Consider the following 25802-nt stretch of genomic DNA (forward strand, 5'->3'; position numbering starts at 1 on the left):
ACTGAGAGGTGGCCCAGCCTGGCTACCTCCCGCTTCCATCTGTCTATGTGTTATAACTGAACCAACAAGCCTGGAGATGTGGCACATGCCTGCAATCCTGGTTACTCAGGAGAATGAGATTGGGAAGACTGAAGCTCCTGGCTAGTCCTGGTAAAAGTTGGTGAGACTCATCTCAATCAATAAAAATCTGGGAGTAGTACTATGTGCCTGTCACTTGAGCTATGCTGGAAGCATAAATGGGGTCAAGATGCAGGCTAGCTCCAGCAAAAAATCTGAAACCTGCTGGGTGCTGGTGACTGAAATCTATAATCCTAGCTACTCAGGAGGTGGAGATCTGAGGATTACAGTTTGAAGCTAGCCTGGGCAGGAGTCTCTTACACTCCTATTTCCAATTAACCAACCATCAGTAAGTCAAAAATAGGGGCTGGGAAGGTGGTAGAGTGCTTGCCTTGCATGCATGAGGCCCTGGGTTCGATTCCTCAGCATCACATAAGCAAAAAAGGCCGGTGCTATGCCTCAAGTGGTAGAGCACTAGTTTTGAGCTGAAGAGCTGAGGGACAGTGCCTAGGCCCAGAGTTCAGCCTTCATGAATGAACAAAAAAAAAAAAGTCAAAAATAGCATTGTGACTCAGTGTTTGACTGCTAGACATGAGCATAAAAGCTCAGGGACAATGCAAGGGTCCTGAGTTTAAAAGGCCCCAGGATCAGCAAATAAAAAAAAGAGCCGGGCGCCAGTGGCTCACACCCGTAATCCTAGCTACTCAGGAGGCTAAGATCTGAGGATCACAGTTCAAAGCCAGCCCGGGCAGCAAAGTCCTTGAGACTCTCATCACCAATAAAACCACTAGAAAACCAGAAGTGGCACTGTGGCTCAAGTGGTAGAGCGCTTGCCTTGAGCTGAATTGCTGAGGGACAGCGCCCAGGCCCAGAGTTCAAGCCCCACGACCAACCAAAAAAAAAAAAAGAGAGAGAGAGAGAGAGGGACGGAGGAAGGGAGGGAGGGAAGGAGGAAGGAAGGAAGGAAGGAAGGAAGGAAGGAAGGAAGGAAGGAAGGAAGGAAGGAAGGAAGGAAGGAAGGAAGGAAGGAAAGGAAGCCAATGGTCTGGTAGAGTGGCTCAACTGGCAGTAAAATAAATTGACCAACAAAACCCAGTATGCTGGGCAAGCCTGTAATGTGCTGGGCATGCCTGTAATTTCGTCTTCACAAAGGACAGGCACTATAACAAAGTAGGGACTAGGGTGGGATGGTGGGGGACAGGGTGAGGAGGAAGAAGAGGAGGAAGGGACCTGAATGAAGCTAAGTGCAAGGATGGCTGAGCTGAAAAACAAACCTCTTATCAAGAAGCCCAGAAGCCAGGGAAGAAGAGACTCTGGAAACAATTAACACTTACTTGATAAGGAATAGCTTCAGGTGAACCCAGCAGGGTCAGTATTAGAGCCTAGGCTAGCCTGCATCTCTGCAGTAGAAGGATGGAATTCCAAGGGGTGCTGATTGGGGTGGGAATGCTTTGCAGGCTCCATGGTAGCCTCATGGGTTGGTGGCTGCAGCACAGGACATGTAGCATGTGTAGGCAGTGGGGATGCAGTGGTGGAAGGGTAGACTCTTTGTATTTATTTGGACCTATCCTGGACCTATGCCTGCCTGCCTGCTTTCCTGCCTTCCTTTCTTTCTTGCCTGCCCGTCCTGGGGCTTGAGATATAGGCCTGGGCACTTCCCTGAATCTCTTGCTCAAGTTTAGCGTTCTACCATTTGAGCCACAACACCACTTCTGACTGTTTCTGTGGTTAATTGGAGATAAGAATGTCACCATACAGCTGGGAATGTGGCTCATTGGTAGAGTGCCTGCCTAGCATGAATGAAGCCCTTGTTTGATTTCTCAGTACCACATACACAGAAAAAGCCAGAAGTGGTGCTATGGCTCAAGTAGTAGAGCGCTAGCATTGAGCACAGAAAGGCTCAGGGACAGATCCCATGCCTAGAGTTGAAGCCCTAGGACTGGAAAAGTGTCATCATAAACTTTCCTGCCCAGGCTGGCTTTGAGTCACATTCTCAGATCTCAGCCTCCTGAGTAGCTAGGATTATAGGTGTGAGCTCTTGCCCTGCAAGGATCACAAGTTTTTGGTCAATCCAGGAAAACTGTTACCTCCAAAGCAAATTAGAGGGCTGGGACCGTGGCTCAGTAGTAGAGTGCTTGTCTCGCATGCAGGAGGCCCTGGGTTCTATTCCTCAGTACCAAATAAGCAGAAAAAAAGCCGGAAATGGTGCTGTGGCTCAAGTTGTAAGTAACTAGCCTTGAGCTGAAGAGCTGAGGGACAGTGCCCAGAGTTCAAGCCCCAGGACCCACAAAAAAAAAAAGGTAAGCCGGGAGCTGGTGGCTCACATCGGTAATCCTAGCTACTCAGGAGAGGAGGCTGGAGTCTGAGAATCGAGGTTCAAAGCCAGCCTGGGAAGGAAAGTCTGTGACACTCTTATCTCCAATTAACCACCAGAAAACCAATGGCACTGTGACTCAAATGGTGGAGTACTCACTTTGTGCTGAAGAGCTGAGGTACAGTGCCAAGGCCCAGAGTTCAAACGCCACAATGGAGAGAAGAAAAAGAAAGAAAGAAAGAAAGAGAGAGAGAGAGAGAAAGAGAGAGAGAAAGAAAGAAAGAGAAAGAAAGAAAGAAAATAAACTAGTAACAGGAGTGTGGTGGGGTAAATAGAGACAACTAGGTGGCACCTGTGGTGAAGAGTCCCCTTCCCTAAGGAGGCCTGTGGGAAATTTGTCCTAAGGAAAACATCTGTAGCCCAGGAGGATGAGGAAGTGAGGGCAGAGCATTGGGAGCTCGTGGGTGTGCAATTCAAATGGTACTCCTAGGAAGAAAAACCAGTCAGCAAGGCCCTTGGGACAGATAACAGCCAATCAGCATAAGCTTTCAGTTTATTTTTTGGTGCCAGATCTGGGGCTTGAATTTAGAGCTTAGCACTGCCCCTGAGCTCTTTTGGGCAAGGCTAGTGTTCTACCATTTTGAGCCACCGCTCTACTTCTGGCTTTTTGTTTTTAATTGGTTATGGGGCTTGAATTCTGGGCCTGGGCGTTGGTCCTTCAGCTCTTCTGCTCAAGGCAAGCACTCTACCGCTTGAACCACAGCACCACTTCCGGTTTTCTACTGGTTAACTGGAGATGAGAGGCACATGGACTTTCCTGCCCAGGCTGGCTTTGAACTGCGATCCTCATCTCAGCCTTCTGAGTAGCTAGGATTATAGGTGTGAGCCACCAGTGCCTGGCTCTTGTTTTTATTTATTTATTCATTTATTTATTTTGGGTCCAGTCGTGGGGACTGAACTCTGGGCCTGGGCGCTGTCCCTCAGCTCTTCAGCTCAAGGCTAGCGCTCTACCTCTTGAGCCACAGCGCCACTTACGGCTTTTTTTTTTTCTTTTTGCTTATGTGGTGCTGAGGAATGGAACCCAGGGCCTCAGGCATGCAAGGCAAGCGCTCTACCACTGAGCCACCTTCCCAGCCCTTGTTTTTATTTTTTTTTGAGACAGGGTTTTATTGTATAGCCCAAGATGGCCTCAAACTCACTTTTCTGCTTTAGAGGGCATTTTATGTAAAAAGACAACTGAATCAGACCTTTCTTTACAACTTTTTTTTTTTTTAATTCATCATCTAATCAACAGAGGTGGTCACTTGAAGCCAAAAATAAGCTAAGGCAATTCAAAATTCCCAAAATGTCTGCCTTCTTGCCATGCAACAGGATGAAGTTAGGAATGGGGATGGAGCATGTAGGATTAGACAGGAGGCCTCTGGCTCCATCATCTGTATCCTAGTTGGTGTGTTGTGATCTGGACCGTGGCTCCATTTCTTTACTTGGAGCAGGGTCAGGAAGGGCAACAGCCTGTCTTGAGAGACAGCGGAGTTGGTTCCTGAAGTTTACTGGGGACTGTGCTGGGCTACTACTTAATCCTGTTGTTTTCCGGAACTCTTTGCACCTGGGCTCCCCACAAGGTGGCCACAAGCCTGAGGAAGGCACCTTTCGGAACAGTCACCAGGGAAGAAGCCAGGGACCTGCAGGGCCGGGGGTCAGCTGAAGCACTCCATGCTGGCTCTGACACGCTCCATCTCATGCAGGAAGCTGTAGAACTGAGGCAAGGTTAATTCTGCAGAGAGAAGAGTTCAGCTGCAGTGAGTATTCCCAACTCCGCAGAATTTCCCGAGAAAATTCATTTCCACCCAGAGATTTTCTTCTTTTTTAGTGCTGGGGACAGAACCCCAACTCAGGAGGGCCTTGTGCATGCTAGGCAAGAGTTCTACTCCCTCACCTAGCCAAGCAGCTCAGATGTCCTCAATAAAGAACACAGAGGGGCTGGGAAGGTGGCTTAGTGGTAGAGCGCTTGCCTTGCATGCATGAGGCCCTGGGTTCGATTCCTCAGCACCACATAAGCAGAAAAAGCCCGAAGTGACGCTGTGGCTCCAGAGGTAGAGCGCTAGCCTTGAGCTGAAGAGCTGAGGGACAGTGCCCTGGCCAGAGTTCAGGCTCCATGACCAGCAAAAAAAACAAAAACCAAAAAACACAGAGGCTCTCCAGAAAAGAGTGAGGTATTGAGAAGCAAATACCTACGTCCTTTAGGAGGACCAATGTGACTTGTGCCACAAGAGCTTCTGGCCTTCAATCCAAGCCTTTTTTTTTTTTTTTTGCTAGTCCTAGCTAGCGCTGGAGCTCAGGGCCTGGCCACTGTCCTTGAGCTTTTTTTGCTCAAGCTAGCCCTCTACCACTTGAGCCACAGTACCACTTCTGGTCTTTTCTGTGTATGTGGTACTGAGGAATCAAACCCAGGGCTTCATGCATGCTAGGCAAGCACTCTACCACTAAGCCACCTTCCCAGCCCACTGCCCCACCATTCTTTTCTTCCAAAAAAGTTGTTCTACTGAGGTTTCTACCCTGGGGGCAGCTTAATGATACTCCTGCCTCCAGCACCTGGCATAATCTTTATGTTTTGACAGTCCTGGGGATGAACTAATATAATAAGGGCTTGGGTTCAAATTCTACCACTTGAGCTGTGGCTCAATCGCATCCGGACCCATCTTGTAGGAGAGGAAAGGAGTAGACTGGCTATTCCACAGCAGTGATGTCCCTGTCTCTGGAAGGGATGTTTATGGCTGCTGAGGACAGCGCAGGGAAGTGGAAGGGCATGTGGCAGAGTTCTGACTCACCTATATACACGTTTTCAGTTTGGTTCCCTTTCTTGACCACCAATTTTAGCTGGTTACAAAAAAGAAAGAAAACACTTAAATTAAAATGTTAACTAGACAGAGAACCCCCTCGCCCCCAGACCCCTTCACGTAATCAGCACTGAATCATCCCAGTATCTGGAACAAGTTAACATTACCCTACCCGGGCTCCACCACAGCTACGATCAATGGGTACCAGCTCGAAAGCCACACAGAAGCAGGCTGCATCGCCACCACCAGTAATTCTATTCCTTTTTTTTTTTTTTCTTGGTACCAGTACTGGGGTTTGAACTCAGGGCCTGGGCACTGTCCTTGAGCTTTTTCATTCAAGGCTGGTGTTCCTTCACTTTTTTTTTTGTCGGTCATGGGGCTTGAACTCTGGGCCTGGGCGCTGTCCCTTAGCTCTTCAGCTCTAGGCGAGCACTCTACCACTTGAGCTACAGCGCCACTTCCGGTTTTCTGGTGGTTTATTGGAGATAGGAGTCTCACGGTCTCTCCTGCTCGGGCTGGCTTTGAACCGCAATCCTCAGATCTCAGCCTCCTTAGTGGCTAGGATTACAGGCGTGAGCCACCAGCACCCGGCTTGGTGTTCCTTCACTTTATTGTTTGTTTGTTTTTTTTTGGGTCCGGTCATGGGGCCTGAACTCTGGGCCTGGGCGCTGTCCCTCAGCTCTTCAGCTCAAGGCTAGTGCTCTACCACTTGAGCCACAGTGCCACTTCCGGCTTTTTTCTTTTTGCTTATGTGGTGCTGAGGAATCGAACCCAGGGCTTCAGGCATGCAAGGCAAGCGCTCTACCACTGAGCCACCTTCCCAGCTCCTGTTCCTTCACTTTAGCCATAGCTCTCTAATGACTTTTTGCTGGGTCTCATGGATTTTTTTTTTTTTTTTTGCCAGTCATGGGGCCTGAACTCTGGGCCTGGGCACTGTCCCTCAGCTCTTTAGCTCAAGGCTAGCGCTCTACCACTGGAGCCATAGCGCCACTTCCGGCTTTTTCTGTTTATGTGGTGCTGAGGAATCGAACCCAGGGCCTTATGCATGCAAGGCAAGCACTCTACCGCTGAGCCACCTTCCCAGCTCCTCATGGACTTTCTTGTGGCTTCGAACCTCAGTCCTCACATCTCAGCCTCTTGAGCAGCTAGGATTATAGGTACAAGCAACCAGCACACAGCGAATTATTTACTTTTGAGATAGGGTGCTGCTATGTGGCCCAGACTGGTCTCAAATCTCAATCCTCACACTAAGATTACATGAGTACCCCACCATACCTGGATCTAACAATTTTTTTTGGGGGGGGGCAGGGGTGGGGGGGGCAGTAATGGCATTTGAACTAAGGGTTTTCTTTTCTGGTGTGTGTGGGGGGGTCATGGGGCTTGAACTCTGGGCCTGGGCATTGTTCCTTAGTTCTTCAACTCAAGTCTAGCGCTCTACCACTTGATCCACAGCACCACTTCTAGTTTTCTGTTGGTTTATTGGAGATAAGAGTCTCACAAGAGGGGCGTCAAGGCTAGTGCTCTACCACTTGAGCCACAGTGCCACTTCCGGCTTTTTTCTTTTTGTTTATGTGGTGTTGAGGAATAATCAAACCCAGGGCCTCAGGCATTTAAGGCAAGTGCTCTACCACTGAGCCACCCTCCCAGCCCCAGGAAAGTCTGTGAAACTCTTATCTTCAATAAACCACTAGAAAACTGGAAGTGGTGCTGTGGCTCAAGTGGCAGAGCGCTCGCCTGGAGCTGAAGAGTGCAGACACAGCGCCCAAGCCCAGAGTTCAAGCCCCATGACCAACCAAAAAAAAAAAAAAAAAAAAAAAAAAAAGAGTCTCACGGACTATCCTGCCCAGGCTGGCTTTGAACCGTGATCCTCAGGTCTCAGCTACCTGAGTAGCTAGGATTACAGGCTCCTGGCTTGAACTAAGGGTTTTCTTGCTGGGTAGGTAAGCAATCTACTATTTGACCCTCATCTTAACCCTAACCAATTTTATTCTATTTTTGTTTTATTTGTTTATTTATTTATTTTTGCCTGTTCTGGGGCTTGAACTCAGGGCCTGGGCACTGTCCCTGAGTTTCTTTTGCTCAAGGCTAGCACTCTACCACTTGAGCCGTAGTGCTAGTTCCAGCATTTTCTATGTATGTGGTACTGAGCAATTGAACCCAGGGCTTCATGCATGCTAGGCAAGCACTCTTCCACTAAGCCACATTCCCAGCCCCTAACCAATTTTAAACAATTCAAAAATCTCCCCGTGCAGATAAGACTTACTTGTAAAAAAATACTTCCCACTTTCTCCAATTCACTACTCCCTGATGTCACTGTAACGAAAGAAACATAGCAAGTGACTGACTGATGACTTTCCCCAAAGACCCCAATTTTTCAGGTGGTCCACAGGCAGCCTGTTTGAGACTAAGGAAGTATCCTCCCACCCAGGGTCTCCAAAAGCCTTTGCAACCCCCAGGCCAGCCCCACACAAGGACTGGCTCTCACTGGTTACCTCCAAACCTCCACTCCATATCGATAAGCTGGTTAATCATCAGGGTCTGACCAATGGCCCGTCGTGCCAGGATGGGCGCATTCTGCTTCCACTGGAACAAAAGCAAGGAGGTAAAGTCATCCTAAGGGGCTAGATGTCCCCGTCTTCATTCTGCTCCCAACAGCCATGTTGATGGTTCATGCATATAGTGGGAAGAACGGAACCAAGGGCTAGGCCCACATGACAGAATCAGGGGCTAAAGAATCCAATGTTTTCTCTGCATTTTCTTTTTTGCTGGTCCTGGAGCTTGAAATCTGGGCCTGGGCACTGTCTGTAAGCTTTTGTGCTCAAGGCTAGTGCTCTACCACTTGAGCCACAGCTCTACTTCTGGCTTTTTGTGGTTAATTGGAGATAAGAGTCTTATGGGCTTTCCTGCCTTGGCATTTCTCTGCATTCTAAGACCTCATTCATGTTGGAATATACACTGCATGACATTGCTATTCAGTCAATTCAGAGGGGGAAAATGAGAGCTATATTAAGCAGTGCTGGTTAAAAGCAGCATGAGGGTTGTTTGTATGAAACCAAAGCAAAGAGGTGATGAGGCTTTTGTCTTGCTCAGCATTTTCCACACTTTTCTTTCCATGAAATACAAGTCAACGATCTTAACCTTGATTAAGAGGAATTATACCTTTTCAGAAAAGTAAGTGGCTCTCTCCTCATTAAGACCTGGAAGAGAACAGAAGGATTCATTAACATAATTTAAAGCCCAGAGGCCTGCTCCCAGGTCAGCCTTGTGTAAATGACCTACCCAGAGTTATGAGATCTGCCTGGACCTGTTCTGCTGTGAGGTTCTTCTTCAAGGCACCTGGAGGCAGGGAGAAATCATGGAATGAGTGCACAGTCCGTATCAGAGAGACAGCTCCTATGACACAGAGCTACAAAGGCTCCATGAAGGTGTCCAGCCAGCTGGGGAGAAAATGCACTTGGGAATCGGGCAAGACAACGTGCTTGTTAGCTGCAGGTTTACTCTCTCCACCCACCACTAATCTCCAAGGAGGGTGCACAGACTAGAGACCACAGAAAGGTTGTGGGATGATAATTAAGAAGAATGAGTGTGGCTATAGATTACTGGGGCAAAGGGTAAGGAGGGTGTGGAGGGGCAAGCCGGGGAGAGGAAGACTTGATGGCAGCCTGGTAAAGCACTTGTTGTGTGAGACCACTAACATTTTCATCGTAATTCAATAAATATTAGCCATAGGGGACTGGGAATGTAGCTTAGTGTAGAGTGCTTGCCTAGCATGCATGAAGCCCTGGGTTCAATTCCTCAGTACCTATATACAGAAAAAGTCGGAAGTGGTGCTGTGGCTCAAGTGGTAGAGCACTAGCCTTGAGCAAAAGAAGTTTAGGGTGCTTAGACCCTAAGTTCAAGCCACAGGACTGTTTAAAAAAAAAAAAAAAAAAGCTGGCCATAGTGGCTTGTGCCTGTAGTTCCAGCTACTTCAAAGGCTGAGCTAGGAGGAACACTTGAATGCAGGAGTTAGAGACCCTGTTTCAAAATAAATGAAGAAAATTACAATTCCATATTGAATCCTTATCTTTTTTTTTTTTTTTGGGGTCCGGTCATGGGGCCTGAACTCTGGGCCTGGGCGCTGTCCTTCAGCTCTTCAGCTCAAGGCTAGCGCTCTACCACTTGAGCCACAGCGCCACTTCCGGCTTTTTTTTTCTTTTTGCTTATGTGGTGCTGAGGAATCAAACCCAGGGCTTCAGGCATGCAAGGCAAGCGCTCTACCACTGAGCCACCTTCCCAGCCCTGAATCCTTATCTTTTACTTTGTACTAATATCAGTTCAAAGTGCATCAAAGGCCTCAATGTAAGGCCTGAAACCTTGAAACTATTACTAGAAAGGTAGAAAAAAACACTAGAGCTGGGTGCTGGTGGCTCACGCCTGTAATCCTAGCTACTCAGGAGGCTGGGAATCTGAGGATCATGGTTCAGAGCCAGCCCGGGCAGGAAAGTCCTTAACACTATCTCCAATAAACCACTAGAAAACCGCAAGTGGGGCTGGGAAGATGGCTCAGTGGCATTTGCCTTGCATGCATGAGGCCCTGGATTCGATTCCTAAGCACCACATAAGCAAAAAGAAAAAAGTCGGAAGTGGCGCTGTGGCTCAAGTGGTAGAGTGCTAGCCTTGAGCTGAAGAGCTGAGGGACAGCGTCCAGGCCCAGAGTTCAGGTGCTAGGACCGGACCAAAAAAAAAAAAAACAAACAAACGGAAGTGGCACTGTGGCTCAAGTGGTAGCCTTGAGCTAAAGAGCACAGGGACAGTGCCCAAGCCCAGAGTTCAAGCCCCACGACTGACAAAAAAAACAAAACAAAAAAAACACTAGAGGGGCTGAGAAGGTAGCTCAGTGGTAGAGTGCTTGCCTTGTATGCATGAGGTTCTGGGTTCAATTCCTCAGCAGCAGATAAGTAGAAAAAGCCGGAAGTGGCACTGTGGCTCAAGTGGTAGAGGACTAGCCTTGAGCTGAAGAGCTGAGGGACAGTGCCCAGGCCCAGAGTTCAGGCCCCATGACTAACAAAAACAAAAATCAAAAGACAAACGAAAAACACTAGAACTAATTGGACTATGTAGGAACTTCCTGAATAAAATTCCAGGGGCTCCATGAATAGGAGAGAGAATTGATAAATGGGATTGCATCAAACCAAAAAGCTTCTGAAGAGCCTCTAAAAAAATCTTCCGAATGAGAGATCTTTGCTAGCATTATATCTGACAAGGGTCTAATGATCAGAACATACAAGGAGGTCTAAAAAACTACCCCCCAATAACTTAATTAACAAATGAGTAAAGAAGCTAAATAGACATTTCTCAGAAGAACAAATGGCCAATAAATATATAAAGAAATGCTCAGTATTCCTGGCCATGAAGCAAATGCTAATCAAAACAACACTGAGGTTTCATCTCACTCCAGTCAAGAACTACTACAGCCAGACGGGTGGCAGTGGCTCACACCTATAATCCTAGCTACTAAGGAGGCTGAGATCTGAGGTTCACAGTTCGAAGCCAGCCCAGGCAGGAACATCTGTGACACTCTTATCTCCAATTAGCCACCAGAAAACCAGAAGTGGCACTGTGGCTCAAGTGGTAGAGGGCTCGCCTTGAGCTGAAGAACTTAGGGACAGTGCCCAGGTCCAGAGTTCAAGCTCCAGGACCAACAAAATAAAAAAAGGATACAGGTTGACCCATTGTAACAATGAGATATATAAGACACTATGTTTTTTTGTTTTGTTTTGTTTTTGTTTTATTGTGAAAATACCGTACAGAGGGGTTACAATTACATGGGCAAGGTAATGAGTACCTTTCTTATCAAGCATTGTTGCCTCCTCCTTTGTTTCCCCTTACCATCCCTTCCCATCTTCTACCCCCCACCCCAAGACACTATGTTGAAGATGAACTTTACAACTTGGGGGGGGTGGAGAGAAGGGATGGGATGGTAGGGGAAAACAAAGGAGGGGGTAACAATGCTCGATAGGAAATGTACTCATTACCTTACTCCTGTAACTGTAACCTCTCTGTCAGTATCTTTACAATAAAAAAAAAAAAAAAGAAAATATGGCATACACAGGGGTGGGTAGCCATGAACAACATGGACAAATGGAAACCAGGAAACTGAAATGTGTCTGGTTTGCAGGCTCAGGGATAAAAGAAAGGGAACAGATGGAGGGAAGATAGGAGGGCAAATACAGGCACAAATCTCAATGTACGTTTGTGAAAATAAAGCAAGGTAACTTGATGAGAGGTGGGGATGGGATAGATGGGAGGGGGTAGTCAAGGAAGAGATGACATTGATCAAGATGGATTGTAGTCATTAATGGACATGTTAACTGAAACCCCTAGCCAGGTGCTGGTGGCTCATACCTGTAATTCTAGCTACTCAGGATGCTGAGATCTGAGGATTGCAGCTTGAAGCCTGCCTGGGCAGGACTTGGGCAGGAAAAACTCCATGAAACTCTCCAATTGACCACCAGAAAACTAAAAGTGGTGCTGTGGCTCCAAAGTGGTAGAGCACTAGCCTTGAGGAAAAGAGCTCAGGAACAGAGCTCATACATACCCTGAGTTCAAGTCCCATGAACGACAACAAACAAATAAAACAATACAAAACAAAACAAGCCATAAGTGGAGCTATGGCTCAAGTGGTAAAATGCTAGCCTGAGCACAAAAGCTGAGGGATAGTGCTCAAGCCCCAAGTTCAATCCCCAGGATTGGCATCTAAATAATTAAATAAGTAGAAACCCCTTGAATAAGCCACATAGACACAAGCACTAGAGTAGACAGAGTAGATTCTAGGCCATATCCATCTGTACAAAAAGCTCCACTGGAGTTGGGATGTAGCTCAGTGACAAAGTAGTTGCCTAGTAAGTGCAATGTCCTGGGTTCGATCCCTAGTACAAAAAAAGGAAGCAAAAAATAAGTGCTCTGGCTCAAAATGGTAGAGCACTAGCCTTGAACAAAAATGCTCAGGGACTGAGTTCAATCCCTATGACCGACAGGAAAAAAAAAAAGGAAGCAACCAAGAAAGCAAGCTCCATTGGAGATCACTATCTTAAGAAATCAGTGTCCATGCAGTAGCCTAGATGGGTTGAATGGGCTGGCCACCACAGCTCACAGTCACCTCTACAAGGGTACCCTGGCTTCCCCTTAGAAGCCTGCGTAACTCCCCACTGGCCTGCTCCATCTGCTTTTAAGCCTCGGTTCCTGAGGGGAGGGCGGAGGAAGGGTGGGCAGCATCCTGGACTTCTTAATATTTAAACTTCAGGCTGCAGCTATCAAAATTTGGCAATCACTTAAAAATGTCTCATTTACTATGAAGATGATGATGATGATGATGATGGATGATGATGGTGATGATGTAGTTGTACAAAGAGACTATAATTCCATAAGTCAGCTTTTAAGTACATTTCTTGGTCAATGTCACCCCTTCCTTCAGTCTACCCCATTACCCCCTTCCATCCCTACCCTCAAGTTACATATTCTATTTTTACATGATGTACATTGAATACAATCACCACATTTACTTACCCTTCTTCCTATTCCTGCACCCCTCCCACTGCCCTGTCTCCAAAACCATTTCCACTGCTTAATCACCAAGAAGCCATCCATTGCTATGGAGGGAGTGTCCAGAATATACACTGGAAGCTCCAGTTCCTACCCCTCATCTCGCTCCAGGAAAACAATCCTAAAGGCTGCGGTGCCTTGAGAAATCAATCCTTTAAACAAAGAGAGGAAATCTTTTATCTCTAAAATCAGATGGAGCAAGGAAGCCAGAGTGAAATTTTAAAAAAGTCCCAACCCCAGGAAACCTCCTCCATGCAGGCTCTGGGGAAAGGACTGTTTCCTAGACTATCCAATTAACTCCTACCTACCATGTACAGTCCCTTAGTTAATCCCAGCTCAAGCTGGGCACCAGGGACTCATACCTATAATCCTAGCTACTCAGGAGGCTGAGATCTGAGGATCATTTTTTGAAGCTAGCCTGGGCAGAAAAGTCCCCATGAGATGCTTATCCAATTAACCACTCAAAAAACCAGAAGTGGAGCTGTAGCTCAGTTGATAGAATGCTAGCCTTGAGCACAAAGAGACTCAGGGACAGTGCCCAGGCCCTGAGTTCAAGGAGCCTGGAAATGGCGCTGTAGCTGAAGTGGTAGAGTGCTAGCCTTGAGCTGAAAAGCTGAGGGACAGCACCCAGGCCCAGAGTTCAGACAAAAAAAAACAAAAAAAAAAAAGAAAAAAAAATCACTTACCAATCACCCACAGGGCCATATCCTTGCTAAGTATCAAAATAAAAGCAAACTCAATAGTGCTGCTGTTGCTAGGCAACCTGGGGTTCTATCCAGCAGATAATATACATACAGCTACCACTTTACATTTACCATTTTACCCCATCCCGTAAACAATGTTTTACCAGTTTCAGAGCTGAAGAAACTAAGTCTGATAGGGTTAAGAACTTGGCTCAAGGTCACTGGGCCAGGTAGACAGGTGTGTTGCCAGGGAAGGTAGTGAGTGCAGGAGGCCACGCAGCAACCAAATGCAAGGTCAGGCCTGTGGGAATCCCCAATCCAGAGGGGAAGTGGCCGGAGGTACTTACAATGCAGGAGATAACCCTGCACTTTGCTCTCAGACTGCATATTTTCCTTTTAGATATGATAATGGCTAGTGCATATCTTTCAGAGACAGATAATAGGTATTTAGGAACTTGCTTTAAAATAATGGAGGGGGGCTGGGGGTTTTAGCCCAGCGGAAGGGCGCCTGCCCGGTGCGTGCAAGGCCCTGGGTTCCGTCCTCAGCCCTGGGAAAAAAAAAAAAAAGCTAAAATAATGGAGGTTGGAGGGGCTGGGAATGTGGCTTAGTGATAGAGTGCTTGCTTAGCATGCATGAAAGCCTGAGATCCATTCCTCTGTACCACATAAACAAAATGTGGCTCAAGTGGTAGAGTGCTAGCCTTGAGCAAAAGAAGCTCAATGGCAGTGTCCAGGACCTGATTTCAAGCCCCAGGACTGGCAAAAAAAAAACCCGGTTGGAGACCAGTGAGCAGTAGGGAGGTAGGGAGGTACAAATGCAATAATTTAAATAATTTGGTGATAGGTTGATCATTGTTAATATAAGCAAATGTTCTGTTACTAAGCTTTACTACCAGCCCCAGGAGGGTGTGTGTGGGGGGATCTCTCTCCCCTCTCTCTCTCTCTCTCTCTGTCGCTCTCTCACACACACAAACACCTTGAGCTGAAGAGCTAAGGGACAGCGCCCAGGCCCAGAGTTCAGGCCCAACAACCGACCAAAAAAAAAAAAAATAGATGCTGAGATCTGAGGATGGAAGTTCAAAGCCAGCCTGGGCAGGAATGTCTATGACACTCTTGTCTCCAATTAACCACCAGAAAACTGGAAGTGGTGCTGTGGCTCGAGTGGTAGAGCGCTAGCCTTGAGCTGAAGAGCTGAGGGACAGCACTAGGCCCAGAGTTCAAGCCCCATGACTGACAAAAAAAAAAGAAAAAGAAAATTATCTCTAGAGTAGAAAAAAAAGTTGTGATGAGGGAGGACTTATCCTTTTTTTCGGTAGGCTATGGGGCTTGAACTCTAGGGCCCAGGTGCTATCCCTCAGCTCTTCAGCTCAAGGCTAGCGCTCTACCACTTGAGCCACAATGCCACTTCCAGTTTTCTGAGTGGTTTATTGGAGATAAGAGTGTCATAGACTGGCTGGGAAGGTGGCTCAGTGGTAGAGCGCTTGCCTTGCATGCCTGAGGCCCTGGGTTCGATTCGTCAGCACCATGTAAGCAAAAAGAAAAAAGCCGGAAGTGGCGCTGTGGCTCAAGTGGTAGAGCGCTAGCTTTGAGCTGAAGAGCTGAGGGACAGCGCCCAGGCCCAGAGTTCAGGCCCCATGACCAGACCAAAAAAAAAAAGAGTGTCATAGACATTCCTGCCCAGGCTGGCTTTGAACCTCGATCCTCAGATCTCAGCCTCCTGAGTAGCGAGGATTAAGGAGTGAGCCATCTATGCCCAGCTTTTTTTTTTTTTTTTTTTGCCAGTCCTGGGGCTTGAACTCATGCCTGGTCTTTTGCTCAAGGCTACCACTCTACCACTTGAGCCATAGCACCACTTCTAGCTTCTTCTGTGTATGAGGTACTGAGGAACCAAACCCCAGGGCTTCATGTGTACTAGGCAAGCACTCGACACTAAGCCACATTCCCAGCCCAAGGACCTATCTTTTTATTTCCAATCTATCATGGACTGACTTGGGGTAGGTGTGTAGCTGGTAGTAGTAGAGTACTTTGTATGGACAAGGCCCTGGATTCAATCCCCAGCAAGCACTGCAGGGAGTTGGGGGAGGGGGGGGGGCAGAAGAAGAGCTATGTCTGATTATAAAAGTTTCTATATGGGGGGAAGAATGATGAAAGGGGTGACATCAATCAAGATACATTGTGCTTATAAAGTGATTTGTTGGATGGTAAACCCTTTGTACAACTACTTAAAGAAACTAGAAATAGTTTCTTTCCCACTGGGTGCTAAGAGCTCATACCTATAATCCTAGCTACTCAGGAAGCTGAGAGCTGAGGACCATGGTTTGAAGCCAGCCCAGGCAGGAAAGTCTATGACACTCTCACCACCAATAAACTACTCAGAAAAGGCTGTAAGTGGAGCTCAAATCGTGGAGCACTAGCCTTGAGTAGAAGCGGTTCAGGGACAGGACCCATGCTCTGAGTTCAAGGCTCTAGAACCAGAAAAAAGAATTCTGTATTGTGAAGAGAAGAAGAGAACCGTTTGGGAAATGAATTTTGTGCTGTGTCACTCTGCACACAGCATCTTAGCTATGTTACTCAGTTGTCCCTGGGTATCCTCTAGAGACTGGTCCCAAGACCCCCAGAATCCCAAACCCACAGGTATTCACATCCCTTATGTAATATGACACGGCATCTGCATGTGATCCCCACACACTTTCCTGTGCACTTGGCATTGTCTCTAGGTCACCTACAGTGCCTCACACATCATAGATGCCACAAGTAGTTGCTACACTGCTGTTCAGGGAATAATTAGCAGAAAATATCCATGTTCAGTGCAAATACAACAGATACATTTTTTTTTTTTTGGTGGGGCTTGAACTCAGGGCCTGGGCTCTGTCTCTGAGCTTTTCTGCTCAAGGCTAGCCCTCTACCACATTGACTCACAGCTCTACTTCTGTTTTTTTGGTGGTAAGTTTCTCACGGACTTCATGCCCAGGTTGGCTTTGAACTGTGATCCTCAGATCTCAGCCTTCTAAGTAGCTAGGATTACAGGCATGAGCCACCGGTGCCTGGTTTCAGATATAATTCTTTTTGAGTAGTTTTAATCCTTGGCTGGTTGAATCCACAGACCTGGAAGCTAAGCATATGGAGGGTTGACTGTGGCACCTCTACATCGCTGGTTTCTTTCTCTGGGCTGTGAGAGCTTCCCACGTGTGCTTCATCTGACTCCCCAGCTCACGGCCCAGAGCATGCTTCTGTGGTCAGTGGTCTGACTATAGGAAGGTTCAGTAAAGTCTCTGGCCATCTTTTTCTGGAGGATACTCACCATTTGGTACCAGGAGGAGACTCTTCACGAGGCTTTTGAGGGGCCCGAGACTCATCTGATTGGTGGTGGCAAATTCGGAGAGCCGAGCCAGAAACTGTTCCACCTGCAGGGAGGGAAGAGCGCAAACCAAGCCTTCACCCTCTGAGTTCCCAGGGCTGAGGTCCCCAAGCTCAGAAATTCCTTATCACAAAACACTTTACCTCTTTGGGCTCAGTGAGGAAGTGGAAAAGCACGTCGGTCAGGTCTGAGAACTTCTGTAAGAGAAACACAAAGAGCATCAGCAAAACATGTACTCCTGGGTCAGTGCACCACGGCCCACTCACCTACAGATCTTTGGGAGAGGAGTTTCAGAAGGTGCTGCTGCCTGACTGCCTGCTTGCCCAATCATCCCGAAGTTAAATATTCCAGACACACACAACAAACTAATGTCAACACAGTTGCATCAGGATGTTGTCCAAAAAACATCGACATTTTATTTTGTTTTTGTTTTTTTTGGGGTTCGGTCGTGGGGCCTGAACTCTGGGCCTGGGCGCTGTCTCTCAGCTCTTCAGCTCAAGGCTAGCGCTCTACCACTTGAGCCACAGCGCCACTTCCAGCTTTTTTCTTTTTGCTTATGTGGTGCTGCAAAGTCAAACCCAGGGCCTCAGGCATGCAAGGCAAGCACTCTACCACTGAGCCACCTTCCCAGCCCCAACATGGACATTTTAGAGAGAATGTAAGAGTGGTCACCAGTACAGAAAACACATACATCTAGGGTCCAAATAGACAAACATAAAATGGTTCAAAAAGGGGAAATCACAGCAACATTAGGAATAGCTCCTGCAGTGCACTGATGGCTTAGGCTTGTAATTTTAGTTAGTCAGGAGGCTGAGATTTGAGGATCATGATTCAAAGCTAGCCCAGGCACAGGAAAGTCCATGACACTCTTATCTACAAATCTCCAATTAAGTTCCACAAAAAGCCAGAAGTGGAGCTGTGGCTCAAGTGGTAGAGCACTACCCCTGAGCAAAAAAGCTCAAGGACAGGGCCCACAAGTTCAAGCCCCAGGACCAGCACCAAATAATAATAATAATAATAATGAAGAAGGAGGAGGAGGAGGAGGAGGAGAAGAGGAAGAGGAAGAAGAAAGCATGGTGCCTGTACTGGAGCTTGAACTCAGGGTCTAGATGCTGTCCCTGAATTATTTTGTTCAAGGCCAGCACTCTAAACACTTGAGCCACAGCTCTACTCGTGGCTTTCTGTTGGTTAATTAGAGCCAAGTCTCATGGGCTTCACTGCTCAGGATGGCTTCTAACTGTGATACTCACACCTCTGCCTCCTGGGTAGCTAGGATTACAGGATTGACTCACCAGTGCCTCACTCAGGTTTTTTATTTTGGCAACACCTACAAGAATGCTTTCAGCTATTTTATTAAAGTGGATTCTAGGTCAAGTACTTGCCTAACATTCTTGGGCCTCTGGACTCCTCAGCAACATACACATAATTTTTTTTCTTTTTAGGAGCCATACCAGGACTAGAACTCTGTACCTGTTGCTTTCATTTGTTAGTTAGTGCTCTATCAACTAGACATGCTTTGAACCACCCCCTCCACAGACACAGACACACACACACACAGACACACACACACACACAATCTTAAATGGAGGGGTTATATATAATGCTTTTAAAGTTTGGAAACAATGTTGCTAAACTATCTTGCAGAGAAATTGCAAGGATTTCTCCTCCTGAGCCAAGGGCATAGGATAGGTTTCTTTAAACTTCCTCAACATTACCTGGAAACACTTTAACCAGTGTTAAACTGGGGGCCTCTTCCCCCACTATATAGGACATAGGGTATCAGCCTTGTAAATCTGCTGATTCTACATAGTGCAAACAGCCCAGGACGTGTGGAAACATGTGTCTCAAATCTTTTGGAAGTTTTATTTATTTATTGGTCGGTCGTGGGCCTGAACTCCAGGCCTGGACGCTGTCCCTCAGCTCTTCAGCTCAAGGCTAGTGCTCTACCACTTGAGCCACAGCGCCACTTCCAGCTTTTTCTGCTTATGTGGTGCTAAGGAATTGAACCCAGGGCCTCATGTATGCAAGGCAAGCACTCTACCACTGAGCCACCTTCCCAGCCCCAGTTTTATTTATTTTTAAATTATTCCTTTACTCCTCCCCCACCCCTGCAAATATGTAGAATGATCAGGTCTTAGTACAACTGCATTTCCCAAGCCACTTAAGGCTTTCTGAACTTTTTTTTTTTTTTTTGGGTCCGGTTGTGGGGCCTGAACTCTGGGCCTGGGCGCTGTCCCTCAGCTCTTTAGCTCAAGGCTAGTGCTCTACCACTTGAGCCACAGTGCCACTTCCAGTCTTTTGCTTTTTGCTTATGTGGTGCTGAGGTATTGAACCCAGGGCCTCAGGGGCATGCAAGGCAAGTGCTCTACCACTGAGCCACCTTCCCAGCCCCAGGCTTTCTGAAATGAATGGGGAGGCTAATTAGATCCCCAATCACTTTTCCATTTCCAAGGCTCTACCTAGTTAAGCTTCAACTCCAATCCCTTTGTGAAGTCTCACCTCACACATTCTTCTCCAGAGAGGCTGTAAACTAACTAACCTGGTCTGTTTGCTGTTATCTACTGCTATCTCCATCTCTTATCTCCACCCCCTTATTCTACAAAGCCCAGACCAGATATCAAGTCTCTCCTGGCGCCCCCCACCCCATAAGAAAGGGATCTAGGCCAGGTGTGGCGGTTAACTTCTGCAATAGTAGCACCTGGGAGAGGCTGTAGCAAAAGGACCTCCAGTTAGAGGCCCTGCTCAAAAAAGAAACAAAGAAAGTGGGGCTTTGGTGGCTGTAATCCTACTCAGGAGGCTGAGTTCTAAGGATCATTGTTCTAAGCCAGACCAGGCAGGAAAGTCTGTGAGACTCTTACCTGCAATCAACCACCAAAAAGCCAAAAGTGGAGCTGTGACTCAAGTGGTAGTGTCAGCCCTGAACACAGAAGCTCAGGGACAGCACCCAGGTCCTGAGTTCAAGTCCCAAGGACGGACACACACGGACACACACACACACACACACACACACACACACACACACCATGTGATCCAGCAATTCTGCCACTGGGTACATATTTGGAGGAAAGGTATTCAGTGTATGGGGATACTTGCCCTTCCATGCTTATGGCAGTAACTATTCAGAAGAAAAGATACGATATCAACCTAAGTTGTTATCAATTGATGAATGGATAAAGAACAGGTGGTGTGTACATACAACAGCATATTCCTTACCCATTAAAAAATATTGTCATTTCCAACACCACAAATGAGCCTGGAAGACACTACATTAACTGAAATAAGGAAGATAGCAGAAAGACAAATCGTATCATATGATTTCACTTATATGTGAAATCTAAAAAGTAGAAATAAAAACAGGAATGGTGTTGAGGGACTGGTGTATAATTTTGGCTAAACAGAAGTGATATGAAAGGATTTATCCTGTGGCACATGTGACTATATGTCTTGGAAAATGCAGAGTAGAAATCAAGTGTTCTCATGGCAAATCTGGTAACGATGGGCTGGTGGTCAGCAAGAGTTAACCATTTCACACTATACAAGTACCTCAAAACTTCGTGCTGTATGTGAGAAATGCATATGCTTTTATGTCATGTTTTAGAAGTGGAAGGAAAAGAAGAAGGGGGAGGGAGGGAAAGAATCCATTTAGAGGCTCTAATCCCAGCTACTAAGGAGATTGAGATCTGAGGACAGAGGTTCCAGGCCCAGACAGACAAATCCATGAGATCATATCTCCAATTAACTAGCAAAAAGCTGGAACCTGCCGGGCGCTGGTGGCTCACACCTGTAATCCTAGCTACTAAGGAGGCTGAGAGCTGAGGATCATGGTTCAAAGCCAGCCCAGGCAGGAAAGTCTGTGAGACTCTTATCTCCAATAAACCACCAGAAAAATGGAAATGGCGCTTTGGCTCAAGTGGTAGAAAGCTAGCCTTGCAGCTAAAGAGTTGAGGGACAGCACCCAGGTCCAGAGTTCAAGTCCCATGACTGACAAAAAAAAAAGCTGGAACCAACTCAGAGAATAAAGCTGAGCTACAGCTTGAAGCCCTAAGTCCAATATAAGAGAGCGCGAGGGACTGGGAATGTGGCTTAGTGGTAGAGTGCTTGCCTAGCATGCATGAAGCCCTGGGTTCACATACACAGAAAAGCCACCCCAGGGAGAGAAGAAAGAGGGGTAAGGAGAGAGAGGGAGAGTGCACACACACACCTTTCAAAAACTCTTGCCTATCAGGAGCAAACCGCACACTGAAGGATTTCCCCAGCACTTCAAGAACCCCAAGGAGGAACAGAGATAAACCCAAAGACCAAGAAACATGGCAGGAGGGGGAGGGGGGCGCACTGCAGGAGAAGAAAGAAAAAGAAAGCAAGAAAGCAAAGCAAACTATCCAGATTGTCAACTTCTGAGGCTGCCTCTTGGAAGCTTGCCTGGGGGCACCTAGAACTCCCACCCAGAGTAGGGAACACTGACTGCCTGGGTGGAGAAAGTTCCTTGCATAGCTTTGTCTTCTCACATCTTAAATATTGTGCTGCACAGTGGGAATTTGTTCAATAAATCATTTCAAATAGTTGTCTCTGCCAGGAAAGCTCACAGCCCAAGACTGTCTAGCATAGCAAGATCTTAACTATTCCCAACAGCAAACAGATGGAGAGATAGTCCAGGTCAATCTAGATCAGGGGATGGAATTGGTCATGGAGATAGCATTTTTCACTTATCTAGTCGGTAAAAACAAAAGTTTGGGGAAGACACCAGTGCTGGTGACAGTACAAGGACACACACACCACATAATGGTGACCCCAGGAAGCACTGGCCAACCTGCCTAGAGGACAATGTTATAATATATGTTTAACTTTTAAATAATCACTGCTCTTGACCTAGCAATTCCACTTCAAGAAATGTATCCTTCACATGAGTTCCAGATACACTTAGACAAAGCTGTTCCTTGAAAGCACTTTTCATTAAAACCACAAAGCTCCCAGATGCTAGTGGCTCACACCTGTAATCAAAGCTACTCAGGAAGCTGAGTTCTGAGGATCATGGTTCAAAGCAAACCTGCGCAGGAAAGTCTGTGAGACTCTTATCTCCAAAACACCACTCAGAAAAGGCTAGAAGTGGTGCTGTGGCTCAAGTGGTAGAGTACTAGCCTTGAGCAAAAAAACTTTGGGGACAGCACACAGGCCATGAGTTTAAACCCAGAACTGGTGTGTGTGCGCATATAGTCACTCATACACATGCACACACACACAGAGCACGTGAAACTGTACTGTGTAATTCTGTGACCAAAAGCCACAAGTGCCAGCCTAATTTGAGATGTACTATTTGTGTGAGATATGCCCCAGTAAAATAGCAGGATTGGGGATGGAGCTCAGAGGTAGAATGTATTTTGACATGCCAAAGGCCTTGAATTCAATCCCAGCACCACCCCCCAAAAGTAATATCTCATTAATACCTGAACATGGATTAGATGTTAAAATGATATTTAGTTATAGTGGGTTAAAGAAAATATATTAAAATCAGCCGGGCGCTGGTGGCTCACGCCTGTAATCCTAGCTACTCAGGAGGCTGAGATCTGAGGATTGAGGTTCAAAGCCAGCCCAGGCAGGAGAGACCTTGAGACTCCTATCTCCAATAAACCACCAGAAAACTGGAAGTGGCGCTGTAGCTCAAGTGGTAGAGCGCTCGCCTTGAGCTGAAGAGCTGAAGGACAGTGCCCAGGCCCAGAGTTCAAGCCCCACGACCGACAAAAAAAAAAGAAAGAAAGAAAGAAAATATATTAAAATCAATTTTCCAGGGCTGGGAAGGTGGCTCAGTGGTAGAGCGCTTGCCTTGCATGCCTGAGGCCCTGGGTTCGATTCGTCAGCACCATGTAAGCAAAAAGAAAAAAGCCAGAAGTGGCGCTGTGGCTCAAGTGGTAGAATGCTAGCCTTGAGCTGAAGAGCTAAGGGACAGCGCCCAGGCCCAGAGTTCAGGACCCATGACCGGACCCAAAAAAAAATAAAAATAAAATAAAATCAATTTTCCAGCTGGCCCCAGTGGCTTATGCCTATAATCCTAGCTGAGATCTGAGGGTTGCAGTTCAAAGTCAGCCCAGGCAGGAAAGTCTGTGAAACTCTTATCTTGAATTAATCACAGAAAAAGCCAGAAGTGGCTCCTCTGTGGTTTGAGCCAAAGGAGCTCAGGGACAGTGCCCAGGCCTAGTTCAAGCCCCAGGACTGGAAAACAAGTGAGAGAGAGAGAGAGAGAGAGATTTTCCATTTGTTCTTGATTTTTTGTGATGTTAGGATAGAAGCCTGGGCCATGGACATGCTAGATAAATGCTGTGCTAGAGTCACAGGTTGACAAGTAGCCTGGTCTGGTGTACCATCATCCTGCTTCTCTTTTTAATTATTATTATATTTTTTGGGGGGGGGAGGTCCAGTCGTGTTGCCTGAACTCTGGGCCTGGGCGCTGTCCCTCAGCTCTTCAGCTCAAGGCTAACGCTCTACCACTTGAGCCACAGCGCCACTTCCAGCTTTTTTCTTTTTGCTTATGTGGTGCTGAGGAATCGAACCCAGGGCCTCAAGCATGCAAGGCAAGTGCTCTACCACTGAGCCACCTTCCCAGCCCCATAATTATTTATTTTTATTTTTTGTCTGTCATAGGGCTTGAACTCAGGGTCTGGGTGTTGTCCCTGAGCTCTTTTTGCTCTACAACTTTGAGCTATGGTTCTACTGCCTGTTTTTGAGTGGTTAATTGGAGATAAGAGTCTCACAGGAACTTTTTGTCTAGGCTGGCTATAAACTACAATCCTCAGATCTCAGCCTCCAGTGTAATACCTGGCTGTCTTATTTTTTAAATGTGGCTACTAGAAAGTACGGAATTACTGGCTGGCAATGTATTTCTACTTGACAATGCTGGCTTAGAATATGTTCCACACATTTAATCATGGATACAATTACTTTATAAGACAATAGTTTGAAGGGGGGGGTGGGGCATGGCAGCTCACCCTGAAATCCTAGTTACTCAGAAGGCTGAGATCCAAGCATCATGGTTCAAAGCCAGTTCATGAGACTCTTATCCCCAATTAGCTAGCAAAAAGCCAGAGGTGTAAGTATGGCTCAAGTGATAAAGTGGCAATCTTGAGGAAAAAAAAAAAAAGAGGAGGGGTGGCTGGGAAGGAAGGTGGCTCAGTGGTAAAGCGCTTGCCTTGCATGCATGAGGCCCTGGATTCCTCAGCACCCCATAAGCAGAAAAAGCCAGAAGTGGCGCTGTGGCTCAAGTGGTAAAGTGCTAGCCCTGAGCTGAAGAGCTTGAGGGACAGCGCCCAGGCCCAGAGTTCAAGCCTCACGACCAACAACAACAACAAAAAAAGCTAAGCCAGAGCAGGAGTCCTGAGATCCTGAGATCAAGCCCCCAGTATTGGCAACAAAAAAAAAGCAAAAAATAAAAATAAAAAGTAGTTGCTTTTAAGAAATTCATCAAGCATACCTACAAATGTGGAGGGTGTTGTGGGGGACAAGACAGGGACAGGAAGAGACAGATCCCACCTTTGGGGAGTTTAGGACCCACCAGAGAAATAAGCCAGCGCTTTACAGTGGCGGTGAGAATCACATGGTAACCCAGCGAGCAGAAAGAGATCACGGGCAGCAGCGAAGCAGGGTGCCCCAAGGCGGCAAGCCCCGGCTGCAGGCAGCCCGAACCGAGGAGAAGCTTCCAGCCCTGGCCTGCCAGGGGTGTGGCCGCCAGCGGGGTCCCCGGACGCCGCCAGCCCCGCCCCAGATCCCACTCTGGCCTGGCCCCGGCGGCCCTCCTCGGCCCTCCTGGTTACTTGCCCGGGCCAGGATGACCCCTCCCCTCCCTGACCCCCCCCTCCCCCCGGCCTCAGCCTGGTTCCCAACTCCTCAGCTCCCTAACAGCCCTTCCCCTCCGGGCCGTACCCCTCATCTTGCTCTCTCAAAACCCTCGGACCCCATCCATTTCCCCCAGGTCCTCCCGAAGCCCAGCTCACACCCCCAACCGCACCCCCAGACGCTCTCGATCTGCCGTCGCGGACACCCCTAAGCGCGGGGACCCCGGCCCCGCCCCGTCCAGTTCGGCGGGTCCCACCTGTGCGCCCAGCTGGTTCAGCTGCTGCATGTCGCCGCCCACGGCCTCGGGCACCGGGTCCTGCGTGCAGTGCAGGCGGCCCATGGCGCCCGGACGCGCGTCCCGCCGCCGCCCCGCAGGCCGCCGCGCTCGCTTCCTCCTCCGCCCGCCTCGCCGGCTGCACTGCGCTTCCGCAGCCGCACTTTCGCCACGGCCGCCGCCGCCCCGAAGCCGCGGGCCGCGCGGGGCTGGGCGTCGCTGGCGGGATGCACTGCCCGGGGATCCTGGATAGCGCTTCTCTGAGCCCCGATTTCACTGTCTGTAAAATGACACCTGGGGTGGCGGCTTAACTGTGTCCATCCTACAGAAGCCTATTAGAGCTCGGCCGGGTGCCCAGGCCGGCCGGCAGTCCCCATCGTCCACAGGCATTCGGCAATGCTCCCAAACGTTCGCTATTAGCTTGTATTGGTTGTGCGAAAGATAGTCGCATTCAGCAGTCTGTCTGTCTGTCTGTCGTGTATACATCTATTTTTCGCCCTGGCATGGATCCCAGGGCTCTGTTCTCGTCCCTGGAGAGCCAAAGTGGTGGGTCTCACACTCCCATAGGCATCAGAATCACCTGGAGGGGTTGGGATAACACCAGTAATTGGTCCTGCACCCAGTGGCTGAACAGACCAGCCTGGGACGCAGCCTGGAAACTTCCAACCAATTCCTAGTAACCATACTTAAAGCACATCTAGAGGAGAGGAATCTGACTCAGCAAACAGCTGTAATGGTGCAAGTGGTCAGGTGGCCCGGGAGATCTCTGAGATGGGGGAGGGAGAGGAACCGTGGCAGGCCTCAGACACGTGTGTGTCTGTGTGTGCACACGTGTGTGTATGCTGGTAATAGGGCTTGAACTCAAGGCCTCACA

At 47.8% G+C, this 25802-nt stretch overlaps 1 protein-coding gene across 2 annotated transcripts; it reads right to left on the reverse strand.

Annotated features, from left to right (window-relative positions):
- Positions 1–3831: 3831 nt before the first annotated feature.
- Commd7 (COMM domain containing 7) lies at positions 3832–25041 on the reverse strand. Of its 2 annotated transcripts, none has more exons than XM_042694466.1 (9): positions 24911–25041; positions 16977–17027; positions 16777–16879; positions 8488–8544; positions 8368–8405; positions 7701–7791; positions 7472–7521; positions 5200–5248; positions 3832–4145 (listed from the first exon to the last, which is right to left on the reverse strand). In XM_042694466.1, the coding sequence occupies exons 1-9, from the start codon at positions 24992–24994 to the stop codon at positions 4069–4071; spliced, it is 600 nt and encodes a 199-aa protein (XP_042550400.1). In that variant the 5' UTR covers positions 24995–25041; the 3' UTR covers positions 3832–4068. The 2 variants fall into 2 exon arrangements, with proteins under 2 accessions (XP_042550400.1, XP_042550399.1); XM_042694465.1 differs by having other exon boundaries at positions 16977–17030.
- Positions 25042–25802: the final 761 nt, after the last annotated feature.

Source organism: Dipodomys spectabilis, unplaced genomic scaffold (genome assembly GCF_019054845.1).
Source record: "Dipodomys spectabilis isolate Male_0828 unplaced genomic scaffold, ASM1905484v1 ptg000175l, whole genome shotgun sequence".
NCBI classification, from domain to species: Eukaryota; Metazoa; Chordata; class Mammalia; order Rodentia; family Heteromyidae; genus Dipodomys; species Dipodomys spectabilis.